Source organism: Neocloeon triangulifer, unplaced genomic scaffold, assembly GCF_031216515.1.
Source record: "Neocloeon triangulifer isolate White Clay Creek 2 clone unplaced genomic scaffold, ASM3121651v1 ptg000012l, whole genome shotgun sequence".
Taxonomy (NCBI): domain Eukaryota; kingdom Metazoa; phylum Arthropoda; class Insecta; order Ephemeroptera; family Baetidae; genus Neocloeon; species Neocloeon triangulifer.
Window position 1 is genome coordinate 3561980 of NW_026775554.1, and position 22773 is coordinate 3584752.

General features: G+C 40.7%; 9 protein-coding genes across 12 annotated transcripts; 5 read left to right on the top strand and 4 right to left on the bottom strand.

Moving 5' to 3' along the window:
- The first annotated feature begins 98 nt into the window (after window positions 1–98).
- On the top strand, window positions 99–4761 carry LOC132197162 (retinoblastoma-like protein 1). Of its 2 annotated transcripts, none has more exons than XM_059620263.1 (16): window positions 99–332; window positions 649–788; window positions 861–1070; window positions 1121–1311; window positions 1363–1523; window positions 1579–1726; window positions 1781–1890; window positions 1944–2309; window positions 2367–2573; window positions 2625–2814; window positions 2868–2930; window positions 2990–3126; window positions 3182–3464; window positions 3522–3625; window positions 3683–3856; window positions 3962–4761. In XM_059620263.1, exons 1-16 carry the CDS (start codon window positions 195–197, stop codon window positions 4148–4150), a joined length of 2811 nt encoding a protein of 936 aa, XP_059476246.1. In that variant the 5' UTR covers window positions 99–194; the 3' UTR covers window positions 4151–4761. The 2 variants fall into 2 exon arrangements, with proteins under 2 accessions (XP_059476246.1, XP_059476247.1); XM_059620264.1 differs by having other exon boundaries at window positions 2877–2930.
- Window positions 4762–5065: 304 nt separating this feature from the next.
- LOC132197167 (ubiquitin-like modifier-activating enzyme 5) lies at window positions 5066–6883 on the top strand. Its single transcript, XM_059620271.1, has 7 exons — window positions 5066–5292; window positions 5376–5511; window positions 5650–5846; window positions 5912–6098; window positions 6152–6279; window positions 6334–6542; window positions 6610–6883. Exons 1-7 carry the CDS (start codon window positions 5129–5131, stop codon window positions 6786–6788), a joined length of 1200 nt encoding a protein of 399 aa, XP_059476254.1. The 5' UTR covers window positions 5066–5128; the 3' UTR covers window positions 6789–6883.
- A 47-nt stretch (window positions 6884–6930) lies between these two features.
- On the bottom strand, window positions 6931–8214 carry LOC132197171 (transmembrane protein 41A-A-like). The gene is made up of 5 exons (XM_059620275.1): window positions 7940–8214; window positions 7707–7862; window positions 7491–7652; window positions 7295–7433; window positions 6931–7240 (listed from the first exon to the last, which is right to left on the bottom strand). Exons 1-5 carry the CDS (start codon window positions 8036–8038, stop codon window positions 7050–7052), a joined length of 747 nt encoding a protein of 248 aa, XP_059476258.1. The 5' UTR covers window positions 8039–8214; the 3' UTR covers window positions 6931–7049.
- Window positions 8215–8430: 216 nt separating this feature from the next.
- LOC132197161 (ribosome biogenesis protein BMS1 homolog) lies at window positions 8431–12563 on the top strand. Its single transcript, XM_059620261.1, has 3 exons — window positions 8431–8575; window positions 8743–10592; window positions 10732–12563. Exons 2-3 carry the CDS (start codon window positions 8745–8747, stop codon window positions 12505–12507), a joined length of 3624 nt encoding a protein of 1207 aa, XP_059476244.1. The 5' UTR covers window positions 8431–8575; window positions 8743–8744; the 3' UTR covers window positions 12508–12563.
- A 1-nt stretch (window position 12564) lies between these two features.
- On the bottom strand, window positions 12565–14690 carry LOC132197163 (zinc finger protein OZF-like). The gene is made up of 4 exons (XM_059620265.1): window positions 14571–14690; window positions 13592–14327; window positions 13268–13532; window positions 12565–13215 (listed from the first exon to the last, which is right to left on the bottom strand). Exons 2-4 carry the CDS (start codon window positions 14299–14301, stop codon window positions 12736–12738), a joined length of 1455 nt encoding a protein of 484 aa, XP_059476248.1. The 5' UTR covers window positions 14302–14327; window positions 14571–14690; the 3' UTR covers window positions 12565–12735.
- Window positions 14691–15488: 798 nt separating this feature from the next.
- Window positions 15489–22699, bottom strand: LOC132197166 (uncharacterized). Of its 2 annotated transcripts, XR_009441823.1 has the most exons (11): window positions 22471–22699; window positions 22251–22388; window positions 22009–22181; window positions 21850–21947; window positions 21613–21802; window positions 21448–21557; window positions 21256–21397; window positions 21034–21205; window positions 20843–20974; window positions 16816–17100; window positions 16488–16728 (listed from the first exon to the last, which is right to left on the bottom strand). XR_009441823.1 is itself a non-coding variant. In XM_059620269.1 (10 exons), exons 1-9 carry the CDS (start codon window positions 22576–22578, stop codon window positions 20852–20854), a joined length of 1254 nt encoding a protein of 417 aa, XP_059476252.1. In that variant the 5' UTR covers window positions 22579–22699; the 3' UTR covers window positions 15489–16328; window positions 20843–20851. The 2 variants fall into 2 exon arrangements, 1 of the variants encoding a protein (XP_059476252.1); XM_059620269.1 differs by lacking the exons at window positions 16488–16728; window positions 16816–17100 and adding an exon at window positions 15489–16328.
- Window positions 15920–18413, top strand: LOC132197164 (uncharacterized). 2 transcript variants are annotated; one of them, XM_059620267.1, is made up of 7 exons: window positions 15920–16315; window positions 16553–16705; window positions 16772–16907; window positions 16985–17112; window positions 17192–17482; window positions 17534–17761; window positions 17818–18413. In XM_059620267.1, exons 1-7 carry the CDS (start codon window positions 16000–16002, stop codon window positions 17937–17939), a joined length of 1374 nt encoding a protein of 457 aa, XP_059476250.1. In that variant the 5' UTR covers window positions 15920–15999; the 3' UTR covers window positions 17940–18413. The 2 variants fall into 2 exon arrangements, with proteins under 2 accessions (XP_059476250.1, XP_059476249.1); XM_059620266.1 differs by having other exon boundaries at window positions 17534–18413.
- On the bottom strand, window positions 18299–20771 carry LOC132197172 (annexin A7-like). The gene is made up of 2 exons (XM_059620276.1): window positions 19153–20771; window positions 18299–19052 (listed from the first exon to the last, which is right to left on the bottom strand). Exons 1-2 carry the CDS (start codon window positions 19186–19188, stop codon window positions 18474–18476), a joined length of 615 nt encoding a protein of 204 aa, XP_059476259.1. The 5' UTR covers window positions 19189–20771; the 3' UTR covers window positions 18299–18473.
- On the top strand, window positions 19813–20787 carry LOC132197173 (uncharacterized). Its single transcript, XM_059620277.1, has 2 exons — window positions 19813–19973; window positions 20204–20787. The coding sequence occupies exons 1-2, from the start codon at window positions 19941–19943 to the stop codon at window positions 20753–20755; spliced, it is 585 nt and encodes a 194-aa protein (XP_059476260.1). The 5' UTR covers window positions 19813–19940; the 3' UTR covers window positions 20756–20787.
- Window positions 22700–22773: the final 74 nt, after the last annotated feature.

Sequence of the window (22773 nt, forward strand, 5' to 3'; positions counted from 1 at the left end):
TTTTTTTACTCCAGAATCTTGCAAAGCTCGTAGACGTAAAGAACTATTTATTGGCGCGTAAGAATTAAAGCACGCGGAGCACTATATTCATCGTAAAATCGCGCCATTTAATAAGTCGTCCCCCTTCCTGCGAGGCCATAAGTACATGGTGATCAAAATATCGCCAGTATTTTGGTGAATTTCTCGCAACAAAGATGGGAACAACGGAGCAAACTGATGAATGGGCTAGGAACTTTTACAACGATGTCTGTTCCAACCTCAATATGGACCAGATCGCTGCAGAAGAGGCATGGAGCAGCTACTCCAGTACCAAGATCAACTTCACCCTGGAGGTAAAGGACACTTTTAAATCAAACCCCAGCTTTGGGGTGACTCTCAAAAAGTTGCGCCCGGCTCATGTGCTTGCTCGTAGAGTTCTTCAATTTAATCAATAGCAATAAAACACTATAATTACCAATGGAAAGTTAAAAATCCGAATCGGCTAAAATTTTTTGTTCCAATTTTTTATGCACTCAATATTTTCAATTTTCCTTTTTTATTTCAGCCTTTTTTATTTTTTTCCACTTAATATATTTATTCATATTTAACTTTGCTCTTGATTAAAAAATTATAAATTATGCATAACCTGCGATTTTTCCACTTTTACAGGGCGATCAACGTCATTGGCTTTGCTGCGCACTGTATGCTGCCTGTAGACGTTCCAGAGGAGCTTCCATCGCTGGCTCCGGATCAGAGTTTGAAAGCAATGGTGTTCCATTTATGCGACTCTTGAAACTCTGCAACATCAGGTAAAATTTTTTTGCCCTCAGCCAGACGACATTAAATTAATTTTAATTATTTTTTAAATTTATATTTCTCAGTTTGGTGCAATTCTTGGAAAAGGCAAAAAAGTGGAGTGATATGGCCAATGTTGGAGCCGAATTCAAGGACCGGCTGAATCAGATGGAAAGGAAATTTGCAGTTTCGATGGTCATCTACAAAAAGTATCGATTGATTTACACAGACATCTTCATGAAGCCCGAAGCACCAGCTAACGAAAATCAGAAGGGTTCAAGGCCGAGAAAACCAAAGTAATTATTTGGAATATTTTTTCCTTGCACAATAATTTATTTTCTATTAGGAACGCGCCGTGCACTCCTGCTCAGGTGTTTGACTTCACTTGGACCCTGTTCGTCAGCTCAAAATCAGAAATTCCAGACATTCTGGATGATCTTGTGAATTCGTACCACCTTCTTCTGGTCTGCCTCAACTTTGTTTTTGGCAACTCCATTCTTGCAGACCGTCGAGATCTCATCAATCCTCAGTTCATGGGTAATTTATTCCCATCAAAATATTTTTGCATTACTGAGGTAAAATTCACAGGCCTTCCTCATAACTTCCTTAAAACTGATTACGAAGTTCCGGATGAGCCTCCCAGTATTCTCTCTGAACTCTGCCGCAGCCATGACGGAATATTGCACGAGGCCGAGGGAATCCAGAGCTACTGGTTCAATAAGCTGATTGAAAAACATTTTGAAAAGGAGGTAATTTTTAAAATAATTTTACAATTGCTGTGAATCGCTATTTTTTCCGTTCTAGATTTTGCGTGGTAACGCACCTACTGATGGTGGAGCTCGCAGTGGACTTCTTGAGCCGACTTCCTTTGAGGCAAACTTCAAAGCTGTTAACAAAGCATATGAAGATTTTGTTCTGAACAAGGGTGACTTTGATGAGCGCGCCTTCTTAAGTACGATATTTGGATTTCCTCTTGTTTCAATTAATAATAAATAAATCGCACCAGGTTCGGAAGAAGAGTTCACTCTGGAGGTCGGATCTCCTACGAAACTGTTTGAGGTCAACGATTGCATGCAGAACTGGAGAATTCCCGGCATGAGCAGTTTTACAAAAATGGTGAATATAAAAAACAATGGCGTATTCCATTTTTAAATTTAAATTGATTTCAGACTCCCCTGACTGGCCATTACTTAGGCAAAACGGAAACAAATCCACGAGTCTCTCCTATTTCAACAGCTATAGAGGCTGTCATCAAGCTGCAGGCCATGCTGAAAGGCAGAGAAGCCAAGCCGAGCGCCACTCTGAACAAAATCTATGACGGATGCCCAACAAATCCTCAAGCTGCAATTGAGAAAAGGATTTCCAAAATGGGCGAACATTTCATCACTGCCTATACTAGGCAGACAAAGGAAATTCCAGGTTCACACATTGAGTTTGCCAAAAAGCGCCTTCAACTTGGAACAACACTGTTTTACATGCTGTTGGAACAAACCACTCTTGACGAGCAACAGAAAAAGGGCAATGGTGGAATTCCCGTAAGTTCATCTTAAACTTTTCAAAAATTTTTTTAATCAAGTTTTATTTCACGAAAGGCTCTGTTGGAGAATGATTTGTGCCAGAAAGCCCTCTTTGCTGTTTGCCTGGAGGTGGTTCTTTTCTCATACAACAGTCAACGCAAATTCCCTTGGATCCTTGATACTCTCGACTTGGAGCCGTACTACTTCTACAAAGTCATTGAGGTTGTTGTCATAGCAACTCTTGACAAATTGTCCCGCGGAACCATCAAAAACTTGCAATTTGTAGGTTTAAATTAAAACAATATAAGCTTATATAAAAAGATTTTAAATCAGATCGAAGAGCAAATTCTGGAGAGCTTCGTATGGAACAGGTCAAGTCCGTTGTGGAAGGCAATAGATGCTCTCAAAGGAAGTCCGCTACCCACTTACGAGGAGGTTAAGCTGCCTGATGATGACGGCATTCAAGCGCTTTTGTCCCCTGCTGGCTCGAACCTTGGTTCGCCCATCAGAAATCTTATCAGTGGTTAGTATAGATTAAACCTTTGGTTTGTTTGGCAAGTGAAATTCTAATCTCAGCCCGATCAGGACAAAGTTTGCTGACGACTTCCACTGGTGCTCGAGTGGCGATCAACATTGCCAGTAAGTTTTCCTTTTCTGCAAGTTCTTTTCAGGTATTTGAGTTATAAATTTTTTTGTAGCTGTCCAAGGAGGTGATGGCCAAAGATATATCCCGATCTCCGTACAGAGTGGAGGCAACGTCATCATTCAAGGACAATCCTCCAGAGATGGCTCCAAACCAAAAGTAACTGGTGCGCTTGCAATGTTCCTCAGAAAGGTACTTTGAAGGCAGTAATTTTATCAATGTCATATTTATAAATTTTATTTGTCAGTTCTATTACCTTGCTTCGACGAGACTGAAGGCACTTTGCAAAATGCTCAACCTTGGTGAAGAAGACGTTAAGAAAATTTGGACCAATCTCGAGTTCTCCATCACACATCACTCCTATTCCTTGCTCAGAGACCGCCACTTGGACCAACTTATAATGTGTGCCATATATGTGGTTTGCAAAGTCACAAGTCAAAACAGGGAGTTCCGAACAATAATGCATCACTATAGAGACCTGCCGCAGTCAGCGTCTCACGTGTACAGAAAAGTCTTGCTCCGAAGGAGAGGTAAACATACAGCTTGAAAATTTCAATATAGATTTAAAAAATATTTTGTATTAACAGAAGACGGGTCTGAGGAGAGGGGTGATCTCATAATCTTCTACAACAACGTCTACGTCCAGCACATGCGAAATTTCTCTGTAAAATTCTCCGACTCGGCCAACCCAGTAAGTTTAATTAAAAAAATGCTATCTGAATTTTTTTGTTCATACTTGACATTTTAGGATTCCTTGCTGCTGTCCCCATTGCCTACCCCCAAAATAGCCCCCATGTCACCGAAGGTGCAAATAAACGGTAACAAAATCTACATCAGCACCTTGGATAGATCCAGTCTTGTTGACTCTCCAATCAAAGCACCTGGAACCTTGCAATATTTATTCAGCAGAAGTCCCAATGATGTAAGAATTGTTTTTTTTTTTTAGTGATCTTTTAATTTAAAATTATTAGAATTTAGTGCAAAAATTGTTCTGGTTTTGCTAATTCTGTTTTGTTTTGCATTTCAGACTCTGAGGCAAATCAATAAGTTGGTGAGCTCACCTGTGCCTATGCTTGGCAAGCGCACCATTAACTTAGACGATACCGAGACCACTGAAGAAGCAAACACAGATGTCTCGCCTGCCAAAAAGCCTACGGCCGTCGTTCGGAAAATTCAGCACATTCTCGACGAGAGGCTCAGCAAGAGCCAAGAGTAGGATACTTTTGTTCTTAACATACCTTCTAACATGCATACAATATGCAATCATTTGTAAATAGAGTCGAGTCTCTTAAAAGGAAAAATATATAATATGTCATCTACGGGCTTTGGCAGACCTAAAAACTCCCAAAATTTATCAACAGGTTATTTTTTTAGTATTAAAACTTAGGATTTTGTTGTTTGGTTTCCTCAAAATTGCACAATGGGACAAGCCTAATGGCAATTTTATAAAAATTTATTTCACATTATTTATAGAAGTTTTAAATTGTGAACTTAATAACCAAAGTATACTTTTATTTGTAAATTTTGTAATTCAATAAAAGAAACCTCAGCCCTTGAAGGTTTTGGAGATGAAGTGTTGGGCGCAAAGCAACCCTAACAATATCCTCGATGCCAATTTTTATAGGAAGGTGTTCTTGTCTCACATTATGGAATTTGTCATTTTTAAACTTATTGCAATTCAGTGGAATTGTTGCAGTCGAATTGATTTAATTAACGATAATTAACATAATGAAATTATTATAAAACGCGATTTTTTCACAGCAGCTGGTATATGTTATAAAAAAGAGCTGTAAAAAAATAAAAAGTTTGCTTGTTTACCGCATTTTACTTAACTTGTTTCTATATATTTTTTCAAAATTATTTTCTCTATCTTTTTTTTGAGTTTCTTATTTCAAACTGACAAAAGTACGTAGAATTAATTTGGTAGCAAAAAAGTTCAAGTAGGCTTAGCTGGCTTAGTTTTAATAATTATAGTGCCATAATTTTTTTTTTTGCAATTGATTAATTTAATATCATCTGAAAATTCATGGATTTATTAATTAATAAATCCATGTGAAAAATTGGATTCCACGTTAAGTTGGCAACATCAGTCGTAGTGTGACCAAGAAGGAGTGTGACACGTTTTCGCCAAGCCCAGGCGGTTCGTTCTGTTTTGACAGCTGGAAAGAGAGCAGCGAGGTCGAAAGCTGTCACTATGTCTGGTAATGATTTAGAATTAAAAATCCAGAGATTAGAGTCGAAATTGAAAGAAACGCAAGAGCTTCTTGAGCACGAGAAGCGTAAAAATGAAGGGTCCGTTTCGAAAAGGGAGAAAATTAGCCAAATGTCTGCTGAAGTCGTCGATTCGAATCCCTACAGGTGAGAGTTTATTTTGCAAATTGTATATCTCTGCAATTTTTACCCTTAAAATTTGAAAATGTAATTAAAATTCCCTATTTTAGCCGCCTGATGGCACTGCAAAGAATGGGTGTTGTCCAAAATTACGAGCGAATCCGACAGATGACTGTGGCCGTTGTTGGTGTTGGAGGTGTCGGAAGTGTCACTGCTGAAATGCTTACCAGATGTGGAGTTGGAAAGGTAAAATTTATTTAATAAATTATTTCATGTAAAAATTCAAAATTTATCCTTTTAATTTAAAAAAAAACTTGATCCTGCCCTATTTGTCCAGTTAATACAAATTAAATCAAAAATCTCTAATATAATTTTTAATTCCAGCTCATCTTGTTTGATTACGACAAAGTGGAACTGGCCAACATGAACAGGCTGTTTTTCACGCCTGACCAGGCTGGCATGTCAAAGGTGCAAGCAGCTGCCATGACTCTTCAGGGCATCAACCCTGACACACAAATCGAGACGTACAACTACAACATCACCACGGTTGAAAATTTCGACAACTTCTGCAAAATCATCAAGTATGTAGGAATTGTTTGAATGTAATTCTATATGATTATAAATTCTACAATTTGTAATATCTTAGCCAGGGCAGCTTGACGGGCGGACCAGTCGATCTTGTGCTGAGCTGCGTGGACAACTACGAAGCAAGAATGGCCATCAACACGGCCTGCAATGAGCTGGGCCAGACCTGGTACGAATCTGGGGTTGCAGAAAATGCCGTTTCCGGACACATCCAACTCATCATTCCTGGAGTCACCGCCTGCTTTGCTGTGAGAATTTTATTTTTAGTCTAAAATAATTTTGTGATTTTCTTTTTGTTTAGTGCGCTCCTCCATTAGTTGTTGCCTCTCAAATTGACGAGAAAACCTTGAAGCGTGAGGGTGTCTGTGCCGCAAGTTTGCCCACGACGATGGGAATTGTCGCTGGAATGTTGGCTCAGAATTGCTTAAAGTGAGGCTCTCCATCAATTATTAATTAGAAAGCATAATTTGTTTAAATTTTTAGAAAACTGCTTGGTTTCGGAGAAGTGTCGTACTATTTGGGCTACTCGGCCATGCAGGACTTTTTCCCGACCATGCGACTGAAACCGAATTCAAGTTGTGATGATGCTCATTGTAGAGCCAAGCAGCTAGAAATGAAAGACAGGCCACGCACTCCGACAAAATCCACCACAAAAGAAGAGGAGGAAGTGATCCACGAAGACAATGATTGGGGTAATAACGAGTTTTAAAAAATTGCTTAGCCGGAGGGCTGAGCGTTATTTTTTATAAATGTTTTTAGGAATAAGTCTTGTTGGAGAAAACGAGCCGGACACAGAACCGGAAGAAAAAGAAGTGGCCATAGGGATCAAACTGGCCTACACCGTTCCAGCTGCTGCTACCGAAACGGAGAGTGCCTCGTCTGTCCAGGAAACGGAAAAAAGTCTGGAGGAGTTGATGAATCAAATGAAGTCCATCTAAAAATCCATACTCACATACTAATTTATATCCAGCACATAGCACATTACTATGCTTTTTATCAAACTTGTTGATTTTCAGTATATTTTTGCAGCATCTTTAAGGGGTTTTATTTGTGTTAAAATTGAATTAATTACTAAGTCAATTTAGTCTATATGAACACCAAATTTCATTATATTATCACACTTTCACATACAAAATTAAATTAATGCAGTCTTGCTCGTCCACGTAAAGTATAAGATAAACATGTCGGAACATTACAATTTATTCAACTTTTTGGTGCTTTGCTTGCTGTGTAAAACTAGTCTTCTTGACCAGCATGCTTGGCCCTAGAGCCACCAAAGCAAGAATGGCCATTTGCACAAGTGTAGAAAAGCTAAACAAATCGTCCAGAGATTTAAGACTGGCCAACATTTTCCCAGAGTGCACGCAGACAAAATTATAAGGCATCAGACCTAAAAAGATTATTTATTCCGTATTTTTTTTTTTTTTCATTTCTTAGAACAAACCTATTGTAGCTGTCAAAGCAAAGAGAGACAGAGGAATTCCAGCCATGGGGCTCAAGACATTTATCAGCCAGTTTGGGCTCATTGGGAAGAGCCTGAGGAAAAGCAAGTAGTACGGCAGTCGTTCTTTATTTTGGTCAACCTATAATAATTGATTAATTTATAATTTAAAAATATTTTTGTTTTTAAATTAAATTACTTGTTGCTGCAGCCAAGTAATTTTGTTTGGAAATTTCTTTTGAATGAAGTCCTTTCCAAAAGTCTTGGCCAGTAAAAAGCAGCAGGAAGCTCCAACTCCAGTTAGAAAGCAGACGAGTGGGAACGCAATTGTGAAATCGAAAAGAGCACCTCCGAGCACATTCTGACATAAAGATGTTCACAAAAATGGTCATTTGGTAATTATTTAATATTTTACCAGAAGAACTGAACCGGGTATCATGAATGACTGTTTGTACAAGTAAGCGCTGCTGAATAAAACCAGGACGTAGTACCAATTTTTTGAGTAGTAAGCCGACATCAATTTGGCAACATCCTGGAGCTCCTGCAGGTTTCCAGGAAACTGCAGCTTTGTCTGGAAAATCAAAAATATTATCATATTGAAAACTATGAAATCTTTCTCACTCTCTCCGATAAACCAAAAATTATTACCTCTTTCTCTAATTCAACTTCAGGAGCAAGTCGGGTGAGAAAATAAAGCCAACCGGTAGCTACCAAAATGATTGGAATTAGGCAAAATATTTTATCCATTTTTCCGAGCTTGACTTTTCTCCAGCCAGAGAGATTCTGAAGTTCCAATTAAAATGCTGATGTGTCCATTAAGTGAAGGGCAAAGTGCGTGACTGGTTAAAGAAATTAATACATATTTAATTCATATGCACTCGCAATCAACTCTTCGTGACCTTCGTGTTTATTATTTTTGTTTATAGACACGCCCATCTAGAAATAAGAACATTTTAGCCAACAGAATATGCGTGTATTTGATCGCATTATTTGAAAGTCAAAACAAAGTTTAATAATAATTTAAACCAATTTATGTGATTATATAAATTTTAAATACAAATGTACTAGAAAAATTTAGTAAGAGGACCTGAAAAATTATAAAATCTAAAATGAGAAACTCTCGTAAGTTGTAACACTGCTCAAACCGCATGCGACCGCATGGCATGTTGCACGGCATGGCCACAATCCACATGGTGCGACTGCGACGACTGCCGAAAATCTGGAAAACTTTCTTTAAGAAGAAAATGACCATTTCTTAATTTTTTAATTGAAGAGAAGAGACCGGTAAGATAACGAACATCTTCTTATTAAAATATTCTGAAAAAATATTTTTGTGTTACATATATTATTACTGGAATTTAGGCATAAAATCTAAAAAAATTGTATGGTTACAATGTCAGTCCCACTAAAATGAGAAACTTTATTTTCTAAACTAATTTAAAAAATTACAGATATGGCCGGAGACGATTTCGCCGCGTCCCAGGACAAGAAAAAAGCGCACAGAGAGCGAAATGCAGGACGTAAAGCTGAGAAAAAGAAGCAGAAGAATCCACACGTCCAGGAGCTGAGCGACAAACAGCGCAACCCGAAGGCCTTTACATTCAACTCGGCAGTGAAAGCTGAGCGCCAGTTTCGCCGCAAAGAGGACATTCAGACCAAGAAGCAGCACATCCCAGTAGTAGACCGAAGCGCTCTGCTCCCTCCTCCAATTTTGGTGGCTGTAGTCGGACCCCCAAAGGTGGGCAAGAGCACCCTGATTCAATGTCTCATCCGAAACTTCACTCGAAAGCCTCTCACCAGCATCAAAGGGCCAGTGACTATTGTGTCTGGCAAAAAGCGTCGCATCACCCTGGTCGAATGCAACAACGACATCAACTCGATGATCGACCTTGCTAAGGTCGCTGACCTTGTCTTGTTGATGGTAGATGCCAGCTTTGGCTTCGAGATGGAAATCTTTGAGTTCCTCAACATCTGCCAAGTCCACGGCATGCCTCGAATCATGGGCGTCCTCACCCACCTGGACATGTTCACCAATCAAAAGACCCTGAGACGCACAAAGAAGCAGCTGAAGCACCGCTTCTGGACTGAAGTTTACGCTGGCGCTAAATTGTTCTACCTCTCCGGAATGGTGCACGGAGAGTACCTGCGTAATGAGATAAAAAATCTGGGACGTTTCATCTCGGTGATGAAATTCCGACCTTTGACCTGGCGCTCGACCCACCCTTATCTTCTGGCCGACCGCATTGAGGACATCACCCCTCCAGAACAAGTTCGCCAGAATCCAAAAGTTGACCGGACACTCTGCTTGTACGGCTGGGTGCGAGGCGTGCCCTTGAACCAGAAGAGCAGTGTTCACATTCCAGGGTCCGGTGACCACCCCATCAGCGAGGTGTCCTTCCTGCCTGATCCCTGTCCCCTTCCAGAGAAGTTCAAGAAAAGGGTGCTCATTGAGAAGGAGCGGCTGATCTACGCACCGTTTTCAGGGGTTGGAGGCGTCGTGTACGACAAAGACGCCGTCTATGTTGAACTGGCCGGCAGTCACTCGCACCACCACCAACCGGACACAGAGCAGACCGACCTGGTCAGTGGTTTGCTTGAAACGCAGCAGACGGTCGACTACAAAATGCAGCACGCTCAGATGCAGCTGTTCTCGACTTCAGAGCCCATTACGGCCTCTGACTGGAGTAAAGAGAAAAATGGGGTGGCCGAGGAAGAAGAACAGGAGTCCGGAGAAGAGTGGTCGGATGTTGACGAAGAAGATGAGGACGATGAGGTCGAACAGAAGGAGGAGGAAGGAGAAGAACCATCACAAGTGCCTTGGAAGACAAAAGAAGCTCAAGTGGAAAAGGAAGGTGATGAACCAGAGGAAGAGCCTCCGGCCAAGAAAGTGAAAAAATTGATTCAAGCCGAGAGGAAACTTTTGCAAGCTCTTGGTGAAGATAGTGACGAGGACAGTTTGTCAGATTTGAGTGATCTTGAATATCAGGCGGTTGAAGATGAGGAGGAAAATGCTGATGAGGTAGTTGAGAAATCAGCATTTGTACCGAAAAGGCCGCTGAAAAGCAAAGAAGAAGAAACAAGAGCCAAAGTTGCAGAAGCCATGGCCGCTGTTGACCAAGCAAGGGCGAGAATCAATCAAAAAGCCCAGAAAGAAAAAAATGATGATGATGAATTGGAGGACGAAGACCTTCAGGATGAGGAGATGTCAGATTTGGAAGGGATGGATGGCGATGAAACTGCAGAGGGGTCTGCCATGAAGTGGAAGGATAATTTAGCGCAAAAAGCAGCCCTAGCATTCCAGGTAATTATTCTAATTCAATTTCAATAATAATAACAAAAATAAAAAATTAGATGATTTAGTTGTATAAATTTTTTAACAGTAGAAATAACTATTGGCAACTTAAAATTTTTTTGCCTATTAAATTTGTTAATCTTTTCAGGAGAGACAAGCAACCACGGTCAGTTTGAGGAAGCTTGTGTATGGAGAAAGGAGTTTAGCCAAAGACGACAGTGACATAGAGGACGAAGAAGATTCAGCTGAGCTCGGCGGTCTCTTCCACAAAGTTAACCTTGAGCAAGGTCAGAAGGTGGAGGAAAAGGCTTTGCGAAACAGAGAAGACGTGTCGCGCTTCCCTGATCCCACGCATCAGAGAGACTGGAAACTTGAACATGTTCGGGATTTGATCCGAGACTGTTTTGTGACCGGCAAGTGGAAAGAAGAAGACGACGCTGCCGATTTGCTTGAAATGGACAATCTGGACGAGGATGGCGATTTCGAAGACCTGGAAACAGGCGAAAAACATGTGTCTGCAAACCCAGGCATGCCCGAGTCGGCCGAGGAGAGGCGGAAGAAACTGATTGAGAAAAAGAAAAAGTTGAAGGAAAAATTCGACTCAGAGTATGATGACAAGGACGGGGGCAAAACTTACTACGACGAGCTGAAGCAGGAAATGAGCCAGCAAGCGCAGCTCAATCAAAAAGAATTTGAAGGAATGGACGATGAGTTGCGCGTCCAGCTCGAAGGTTACCGCCCTGGAATGTACGTCCGCGTCGAGCTGGCCAACATGCCCTGTGAGCTGATAGCAAATTTTGACCCGACCTACCCCATTATTTTGGGAGGTCTGATGCCCGGGGAGGAAAACATTGGCTACGTCCAGGCCAGGTGCAAGAGGCACCGTTGGTTCAGCAAAACCCTGAAGACCAAGGACCCGCTCATTTTCTCCCTGGGCTGGCGGCGTTTCCAAACGCTGCCCCTCTACTCAAAGCAGGAGGACAACATGCGCAACAGGTACCTCAAGTACACCCCTCAGCATGTGGCGTGTCTGTCGCACTTCTGGGGTCCCATTTCGCCCAAGGGCGCCGGCTTTCTGGCCGTCCAGGACGTCTCGGTTCGTCAAACGGGATTCCGCATTGCGGCCACCGGCACGGTCCTTGAGCTGGACAAAACCGCCCAGGTGATGAAGAAACTCAAACTGGTGGGCACGCCGTTGAAGATTTACAAAAAGACTGCATTCATCAAGGGCATGTTCTCGTCCAGTTTAGAAATCGCCAAATTTGAAGGAGCCAGGATCAAGACGGTCTCGGGAATCAGAGGTCAAATCAAAAAGGCTGTCAGCAAACCGGAAGGCACCTTCAGGGCTACTTTCGAGGACAAGATCTTACTGAGTGATATTGTTTTCTGCCGGACGTGGTATCAGGTGAAAATCCCACAGTACTACGCGCCAGTGACGTCCTTGCTGTTGCCAGAAGAGAAGAAGATGACGTGGAAGGGCGCCAAGTCTTTGGGCGAACTGAAGAGGGAGAAGGGAATCCGGAATCAAGCGCAGGAAGACTCGATGTACCTGCCGATTGTGAGGAAGGAGGTGGCGCCGGCCCCGCTGGTCATCCCCAGGAGTCTGCAGAAGGAGCTGCCCTACATGGACAAGCCCAAATCTCAGGTGATCAGGGATCCGAAAAAGAGAGAACTCGAGTCGCAGAGAGTGGCTGTGGTGCTTGAAAAGCACGAGCAGAAGGCGCTGGAACTGATGCGCCGGTTGAAGACCACCTACGACCACAAGAAGGAGGTGTCGAAGAAGGCGACGTCTCTCAGGATGGCCGCGCACAGGGCAAAAGTGCAGAAGGACGAAGTCAAGAAGCTCAAAAGGGAGAAGGTGTTGAGGAAAGAGATCTTCCGGAAAATCAGCCAAATGGACAAAAAGAAAAAGAAATTTGATTGAACTTTTGAGAACTGAAATTGAGTGGAGAATTTATGGAAAATAAAATATATTTCCAAAAGTAATGTTTTTGTTTTTAATTATGCAAGTGAATTTTTACATTATGGTAATTTTACGATCGAGCAGATTTGATTATTTTACAATCCAGAATAACAGTTTAATAAATTTATAATATTTTAATAGAGGCATTAAAATATAATGAAACATTGTGAAACAAATTTTTATAGAAACTTACATTTTTTCATTTGGAACATTTCCGTCGACAGTCTCTCCTTTTTTCTTCTCTTGACCACACCGAGGCAAGTGAAATTTGTACGAGCCCACTTGCGAAAAACGTTTTCCACAATCCTTGCAAGGGTAGGGGCGGTAAGGCTTTTCGCCAGTGTGAGTTCTTTTGTGCACCTTCAGAGTGCTGTCCAGAGCAAACGCTTTTCCACACACTTCACACATGTAACTCTTCACGCCTGAATGGTTGATCATGTGCACTTCATGACCTCGTTTTGTCCTCATTTTCCAACCACATATTTTACACTCAAATGGCATTTCTCCAGTGTGCACAAGTTTATGTCGCTTCAGGCCAGAGGTCCCTGTAAATGCAGCCGGACATTCACTGCACTTGTACTTGCGGCGCTCGTCCACAGGAATGTGCGTCTTCAGGTGCAGTCGGAGGGCGTAATCATCTTGAAATACCTTTTTACAGGTTGGGCAAGCCTAAATAAAAAAATTTTAATAATAATAATGAGCAGAATAAATAAAAAAATACTTGTGAAAATATTTCTGGTTGGTCGTTGTGGTTTCGTCTTTTATGGATCTTCAAGTCTTGATTCTTGTAGAACGATTTGCTGCACTTGTCGCATTTAAAAATCTTTTCCTTGGTGTGTTGACTCCGAACGTGATATTTCAATGAAGTACTTTCCGCAAATCCTTTATCACAAAATTTACAGATGTGAGTCCACATATTTGTGTGTCTCTTCGAGTGATTTCTTAAGCAGGCTCTTTTCGAAAATTGTTTGTCACAAAATTCGCAACTAAAACATTAACAAATATGATTAAATGAATTAAGAAATTTGTATATTGGCAAAATCACCTATAAGCTTTTTGACCAAGGTGTGTAAGGATGTGCTCCAACATTCGATCCTTCAATCGGAAAGTTACGGTGCAAAAATCACAGGAAAGAGTTTCAGACTTTATCTTAAAATCTGCAGTCGTAATCAGTTCCTTATTTTTGTTTGGAGGCTCTTTTTTGTGCTTTGATTTTATGTGGCCCTTGAGTTCATGTTCAAAAAAGACCAGATTGCAAAATTTGCAAAGGTCGAGGCCCAGCTCTTTCATTTTCTGTTGAGTGACCTCCTGGTGCACTTGAACTACGCTTGGCTCGCCCTCAACTTTACCTTCTTCTTCCTGCTCTTCACTTTCACTGTCGAGTGAAGGCCTGTCTTCTTCACCCGCCCATTCCACTTCCTCGGCGATTTCCAAAGGGACGTCTTCTGAATTTTTCGGAACGGAGTTTTCCTCGCTTTTGATCTTTGAAGCCAGATCTTTTAGAATAAACTCGTTTTCCAGACTGGTGGTTCGAAACTGGAAAAAGACGTCAAGCGTTTTACAGCAAGTGTCGCAGACGGTCTTGGGCAGGCCGTCGTCCTCCTTCAAGTCAATGGGCAGACAAGCTGTGATTTTCTCTCGGATGCTTGCAGAGGAGGCTCCGTGGAAGATGTTGAAGGACTGCTTGGCCGTATCAGAGGAAGCGAAGCAGCAAATCCGGCACAGCTGCTCAAATTTAACAACGATCGGGTCCATTGCGGAATGTTCAAGTTTGATCTTCCCTGAAAAAAAATTGTTTTTTAATTAATTTGAACAATTATATGTTTTATGAGACGGTCTATGTGCTTGTTCTGTGTTTATTTTGTTGCTTTGACAATTAAAGAGTGAATTCAGAAAATATACAAACCATATTAAACAAAAAGCAAGCAAAAACACTGCTTGAAACAGGCTTGAAAATTTGAATTAAAATAATAAAAATGCTTAGCCTTGGTATGAACGTATACAATATTTGATTAACGTATTACCTAATTAATTTAATTTCGAAGCATAGCAGTATCAATTTTCCGCAGCTAATATAATCGCATGGCAGCTCTCACAACAAAAAATCTCCAATGTAAACAAACAAAGGGCCGCTCCTCTCCGCCTCATTCAAGCAGGAAGCAGGATGGGCTTTCAAATCGGATTGGCGGGGATCGAAAAATTCGTATTATTATTACAAGTGAGCGTTCAATAAAAGAATCAAAAAGAATTATTATTATTATATTTATAATGAAATCCTATAGAGTGCGTTTTTTCTACAACATAACATAATAAAAAATAGAGATGAATAATATTTTTCAAATATTTTTAGCAGCATAATATATTATTATTATTATATTTTTAATTATTAAATTATTAATTTTTGTAATATATTGTTTGCTTTTTTTTCCTTTTTTATCACATTAATTCCAACGAGAACTGGGAATATTGATTCATTCTCATAAAATAATATGTAATTATGTTACAAATATAAGACTTTTTTTTAATATAATGTTTTATTCTTCTCAGATAATTGTTAGTGTGCGTGTGTTTTTTCTGTTAAAATTAGTGTAGAGTAGTGTTTTGTTTGTGTTGTAAAGTGTAAAGCAGTTTCAGGGATTAATTTTGGAATTGGGCGAAATCGCGATCCAGACCAGTTATGTTGCTCTGTTTACCCTAATTTTCCGAGTTTTAATTGAAATTTTGATTTTTTGTGACTCAAAAATATTAATTTTTGAGACATTTTAAAAATTAATTTCTCAATTAAAAGTCAAAATTTTGGTTTGTATATTCCATTCTTTAAAGCCAAGTGTTTCTCGCACAGTTTCAGTAAATCCACGTAAAAACCTCTTAAAAATGTTTTATTCTTGTTAATTTCTTTAAGTAATTTTTATGCGCAGGTGAAATAAACCAACTTAATTAGATTGTGATAAATTATGGTCCTCTTTTTTTATTTCCAATAATATTCAATTAACAATTAAGTAAAAAACACAAATTAGCATTAAATGTCTTGGAGAGAGAACTAACAATGTGCTGCACTATATTATTTATATCTGCACTTCCTCATTGAAAAAAATATACCGGTCATCAATCAACTGACGGAATTCAATATGCAAAAAGAGGAACCCCAAAAATGACAAAATTAAAAGACAAAAGTACTTTCCCCTTTGTCCCGAGCGGAGCATTCATCTCATTCACTATTATTATCACACTGGAAAGTTGGTGCGTTATCACTTGAGACAATTAAACGCGTTTTCACTGGCGGGTGTCGCATTGTCTCCTGGAGCAATGAACGCTGGCCATCCGAGCATGAATGCGACACTATAAAACTCACCTGCACCTCACGCATGTTGCAGTCAGTTCGTTGGTGCCATCAGACTCGCACATCTCACTCGCAAAATTTAATCATAAATCAAAAGTTTCAAATTTAGAAATATGCGTAGATCGGGCTTGACCGCTTTGGCAGCCCTCGTGCTGGTCGTGTCATGCGCGACCGCCGCCTCGCTCGGTCCCAACGACCACAATCGGCCCAAGAAGTTCTTCCGCGGGCACAACAAGAAGGGACTGAGACACAAAGTCAACGTGGACGACTACCTGGCAGCGCCGTCCAACAATTTTGAATCGCCAGTCAGCTTTTTGACGCCGCCGGCGGGCAATTCCAGACCAGTGGACAGAAGGCAGCGTTCACCTTTTGCCCAGCAGAAGCAACAATCGCCAAGTGGAAGTCCGAATCCAACCAGGCAGTCCAGATGTAAGTAAAGATTCTAAAACACAAGAACAAAATTTTTAATTTTATATTGCAAAATAAAATCATTTTTTTTTTTTTTTTAAATAAAAATGTAACAAATCACATTTTTTATATCAAAAGATCTTTTATTAATTTGGTAATCAAATTTAAACTCAATAGAATTGAATTAATTATAGGGAAGTCTACTAATTTCAATCCTGTTCTCTTTTTAATTCATATTTTTTTATAATTTTTCTACAGTTTTGTCGCTATTTTCTGTGGTGCGTTTTGAGAACCTCGAGTGCGGCGCCGTCTCTGGCGACAACGGCACCTGTCTTGCGGCCCGCGAGTGCCTCGATCGAGGCGGAGTGGCGAGCGGTCCTTGCGCTGGTGGTTTTGGAGTGTGTTGCGTGTGTAAGCACTTATGCAATTTTTATCTAAAAAATAGAACCTTGAAATTTTTTAATTTCCCTGTTACAGTCATTGTGACTTGCGGCCAAACGACCTTCCAGAACTCCACCTACTTTGTCAACAGCGGCTACCCTGGACCTTACGATGGCACCGGATCTTGCCAACTGACCATTCATAAGAGGCACCCTGACATTTGCCAACTGAGGTGAGAGTTTGAAATTATCATATTATTTTACTTTTGTTAAAAAAAATGGCATAAAATAATTTTAATCTAATTTCCAGACTTGATTTTGATCAGTTCATGATTGGAGGGCCGGAAATAGTGAATCACGTCTGCAGTAATGATCAGTTTATTGTCTCCGGAGGCAGTCCCGTTCCAGCGATTTGCGGAACCAACACTGGAAACCACAGTAAGAAAATTGAATTTATTTTACGTATTTTAATAAACATGTTTAAATGCATTTATTTAAAAAATTCTTTCACTTTCAGTGTACGTTGATGCTGGTGCTGGTTACACTAGTCCAGTGACCCTGACCTTCGTGACCTCAGGCCCAGCCTTCCCCCGCAACTGGAAGGTGCGAATCTCGCAAATCCCCTGCATGAGCAATTACAAGGCTGAGGACGGCTGCCTGCAGTACTACACCGGCGTCACCGGCCAAATCCGGTCCTTCAACTACGACTCGGGCATGGGCCTGCAACTCAGCAACCAGGACTACAGCATCTGCATCAGGATGGAGCGAAACTTCTGCGGCATCCAGTACATCACTGCCCCTGACCCAGGTGAAAATTCAATTTAATAAGCAACGTTCAAAATTTAAAATTAAATTTCAGTGAACAACAGGTCAAGGTCGTTCAGTTTGAGCGGCCAGACGACAGGCCAGAACCAGGTGACCTCAATGGTGGGCTCCGTGGGACCCAATTCGTGCAACGGCGACTGGATCATCATCCCTTGTGCGGCCAACGCAGGTCGGGCGCCGAGCATCGAGCCCACGTGTACTGACCGTATTTGCGGTGGCACCTTCAACTCCGAGGTCTCCACGGTGCCTGCCACAGTTTTCAGTAAGACCGGATTTAAAAATTTGCAAAACTTCGTAATTCATCAAATTTTTCCACAGGCACGGTCAAACCCTTCCGAATCATCTACCACACAAACAACATCGAGTTTCCAAACGACCAGTCAAATAGAGGTTTTGCATTAAACTACGTCCAGCAGCCGTGCAGCAACATTCTTAATTAAAAAAATAATTGTTGCAAAGAGGTTTTTGAAACCAAGGCTGACGTGGAAATATCTTGCTCAGTTAAATTAATATTGTTTATATTTCTTCAAAAACTTGAAATTTCTTTGGTATTTTTTTTTAAATTATTTAATTTTCCAGTAACTTCTGCGGATCAAATTCTTAAAATGCTTTAAATTTTCAAGAAGTAAAAAACATTTCAATTTTATAAAGACGATTGTGAAAAAATTCTTATATGGCAAAAAGTTATTAGATAGATCTCAATTTTGATTTTATTGTGCTTCAAGTTTCTTTCATATCTCGGATCATATCTGTTGTTTCTCTTTTTTGTCAATATATCTATGAAAACGCTACACCAATGTCAAACGAAGAAAATACTCGTCAGATTTGACGAGCTAATTTATTGTTAAATTAAAACAAAAATACACTTTGTTACAGATGCATAATATAATATAGTAATTATTTAATAAAATATAAATGAGGAAAAAATGAAGGTGCATCAATCTTGTCAAAAAATGTGCTTTCTTAAAATACAATTATCGTCTAACTGGTTTCGGCTGCTCATTGGGCACAGGTTCAGGAGGACTCTGTTGAACTTGACCTGGCGATCCGCCAGCCGGCTTGTTTCTGCCCCAGTAAGGGTTGTAAGGCGCATAATAAGGGCTGTAAGGATACTGCGGAGCAATCGGAGGAATGCCTCCTGGGTACGGATAGCCTCCAGGGTATGGATAGCCTCCCGGATAACCGCCTCCTGGGTAACCACCTCCTGGATATCCAGCGCCTGGATAACCAGCCCCTGGATATCCAGCCCCAGGATAACCACCCGGATAACCACCTCCAGGATAACCACCTCCAGGATATCCAGCTCCTGGGTAACCAACTCCCGGTAGAGGAACAGGGTAGCCACCACCGCCTAATCCCGGATATCCACCACCGCCTGGGTAGAGAGGGTAAATTTTTCCGTCTTGAACGGTTGCCTTTCCAGCTTCGGTTGTAGACGGCAAAGCTTCAGGTACTTTGGCCACGGATGGCTCATCGCGGGACATGAGGACCACTGGAAATACCTCTTTTGTCCCTGGTCTGGCCAGCGTACCACCAGTAACTCCCAACAGGAGCTGCAGTTTTTTTTTTAATTTAAGAATGTTTTAAAATAATTTAAATATTTCCCGTCATATATAATAATTAAAGGGAAATATTGTGCTGGCTAAAACTTACACACAAAAGTGTCGAGAACCTTCTTCCTCTGGACATTTTGGCTGATTATTCAACCTGTTGTCGGGCAACCGGGTTTAAATACTGACTCGTATCAGGCAAACACGCAACAAAATTGAGCTTTTGATACCAAGTGTCGCGGCTGTCCAGCAGCGTTATCAAAAAAGAACGTCAAGGAAAAGGTGGAACCTTCTCCTTTTTCCGAGACAACTTTTAATTGCGCTCCAACAATTATTGCAACACATGCATGATATTTTAATTTTTAAAATTTTACAAAATTCTAAAAAAATAACTAATAAATTAAATTAAGCAAATTAATTGAACGTAAATGCGAGCATTGTAACTTTCTCTGGAAAATAAAAATAGATTCACACTCACAGACGCGGTACATATGCGCACGGGCAACGTCATTAGTAGTGTCAACAGTCGAAAGTGCTTAAACCGGTTCAATGCGAGGGCCGAGTTAAAAAATTGCTCTGCCTATACGCGTAAGAATTTGATCAAATTTTTCCTGTTCATTGAAAGAAAGTCGATTTCTACCGAGGTAGTAACGACAGAAGAGTTAATAAATTTGGAATTTTCGCTCTTCATTTCAATGCCAATTAATCCCCACATAGCATTGAGGCATCATTTAAACTAAAAGTAATGCATTGGTAATGCATCGAAATTCGAGATGGAAAGTGCACCGGAGGAGGTGATGCAGCTGCGCTCTTCTGGCAGAGCAGAAGGAGGAGCACTTATAAAAGAGAAGCAAAGTTTTAAACACATTAAACTTGATCACAGCGATCACCATGCATCTGCCAGCACTTCTCATCACTCTCCTGGTAAGTATCAATTATTACATTTCAGTTGCAAATAAATGTTTCAATCAACAGTTGATTATTTATTTTGTTGTCCCTTTGAAAAAAAATCCCGCTTTGACCTGTTTTTTTAATGGCCTCTGTTCTTATCGGACAAGACTTCCCTAAAACATTTCCAGTGCGAAGTTTTTTATTGTTAATGTCCTCTTTTTTAATTACAGAGAGGTCACGTTATCATTTCGTTTCTTTTGCAGGCCATTGGTCTGAGTCATGCTCAAGAGGACTTGGCATTGGCCGAGTCGCGACAGCACGGTTTCTTCAAGGGCTTTGGCTACGGCGAATTTGGCTTCCGAAACGGCCAAGCTCAGGGTGAAGATAAAAAAGAAGAGCAACCAAAATATCAAGTCAACTTCCCTAGCAAAAAGGAGTCTGACGATGAAGAACAAGTGAGAGAGAATTCCAAGAAATCTTCGGCCGAAGTTGACGATGAGCAGAATAAAAATGAAAAAGCCATCTTTGAGGCTTTCAGGGACTTCTATTTCAAATCCCAGCAGGAGCAGAAGAAAAAGGAAAAACAGGAGGAGAAGCCCAAGGAAATGCTGAGTGTGAAGGTGCAGCCTGTTAAAGCTGAAGCCGCTCAGCAGAAAAAGGACGAGTCCAAGGAAGAGTACAAGGGATACAGTTTCGCTTACTCGACTAGCTCAAACAACAGATACTACCCTAGCTACAAAACCGAAGAAAAACAAGTGGTGCAGGAACGCAGCTCTGACGACGACGGATACTATTATTATATCAAAAATTACTAATCATTTTAAATAAAGGTTTTTTTTAAGAAAAATTAACGATATAATACTTTAATTACCCAATCCAAAAGAAATATTAAATTTTCCTACCTTCTCTGGCTAATCAGCACTCGGGATGATCGCATCATGCATTGCATATTTCCAAGTCCAGTTCCGGGCCATAAGCTCAAAACTCTTTTTGTCATTCAGGTAGAGATCACCGATTTTGGGCTCCATACAGACCTAAATTAACAAAACATCAATCAGTATTGATGATTTTAAGTTGAAAAATAAAATCTCACTTGGCAAAATGGGTCGGTCAACAGACTCTGCACTGATATTAAAACCTTGACCACAGTCATTGCAAGGGACCAGTTGTGGTGAATCAGGTCTATTCCAACGTCACCATGCCTCGAGACATTAGGATGAAAGATTTTGGTCACAAATCTGACCAACGGAGGATGCATGGGGTAGCTGAAAATGAAAAGTTTAGATTTTTCTTCACAACTTTGGTAAATAAATACCTGTAGGGTATTTGAAGATACAGGTAAAATATTCCCCCGGAGTAAGGAGATCCTTGAGGGCCAAGAATAGAAGCAATCCAGTGGCAACAGCCTCTATCAAGAGGAATCGCCTGTATACCCTCCTGAGGATCTTGGCGCATGCCTAGTTAACAAAACAATTACAAAAATTTCAAATAATGACAAAAATCTCACTCTTTATCTCCGTCCGAAGCCGATGCCTCCGCCACGAGTTCTCCTGACCACTGGGCTGGCACTGTGCTGCCATTTGTTGCAGACAGAGTTGACAGGGAGCACTTGCAACTCTGGAGTTAATATAAAATTAAAATCTTTAAGTTTTTAGAAATTTCAATCGATTACAGTTTTTTGTACGCAAGTGACCAGTTTTCGATGTCAAAGAGTGGAGTGAAGAGGGGCCAGCGGTTTTCTGTGTACAGCTTCCACTGCTGATTGGTGACTCGAGCTTCCAAAAGTCTTCTCCATCTGCGGCAAACGTTGCTCACAGCGCATAACGATAGGTCGTCCAAATAGTTGAACACAACAAGCAACACTAATTTTTTTTTAGAAGATAAAATTAGCTTGGATCAAATGGTATACCTTCAGGTGGAAGTTTGTCTATAAATCCAGGACTCATGTATTCAGGGTCTCTGGGAGCTGAGAGCAGTTCCAGTCTTTCAGCAAGTCTATCCACAGGCCTTAATAAAAGCAAGTACATTTATTTGGGATTTGATTAATTTTTATGTTTGAAAATATTACTGTTGAGGTGGTCGTGGAGGAATAGCTGCATCTGCAGGAGGTGGAGGTGAAGGTGACGGATCAGGAGGTGCTGCGGGTGGGCCCTGAGCTGCCATCGCACTGCAGCGTCTTTCAATGCTGCTGTAATAAGGATCACTGGGCTCATCATTGCCAGAATCCCCGTCGTCCTTTTTCTGAACAAAAATTGACATGGAAAATAAGTTGAAATTACATTAAAAAGAAGGAATAAAAAAAAAACTTACGCAACTGTCCCACATTGGCATGGCTTCAGCACGTCCCAGATCGTCCGGAAATAAGAATGCATGACAAGTTGCACACATCGGCTCTCCAAAGCACGGGCCATAATATCCCGAGCAAACTGAACAAGCTTCGTGCTGGTGCTGAAAATTTTAAACGAAAATTCAGATTATTTGCGAGGAAGAAGTAAAAATTGTTTAATTATAAATTGTGCAAAAAACTCACAAGGAATGAAAACTGCTCTTCCAGTCGCTGCGACAAAGAATGCAAATCTTCGACATCGTTGACGGAGTCCATCATGGAATTTTCCTTGCTTTCCACGTTACAAGCCATTCTTAAATTATTGGTTTTAAACGAAATACAGACGTTAAAACTGCAACATATTTCAGTAATTTCAGTAAACGTATCTAGCAGTATCTAGTGGGCACGGAAATGTTTATGTTTTGTCACTTAACAAAACAATCCACTGTTGCCAAGCCAAAATCTCTTGGTTGCGTACCGATGTGGCAACACCGGCAACTACGCGCC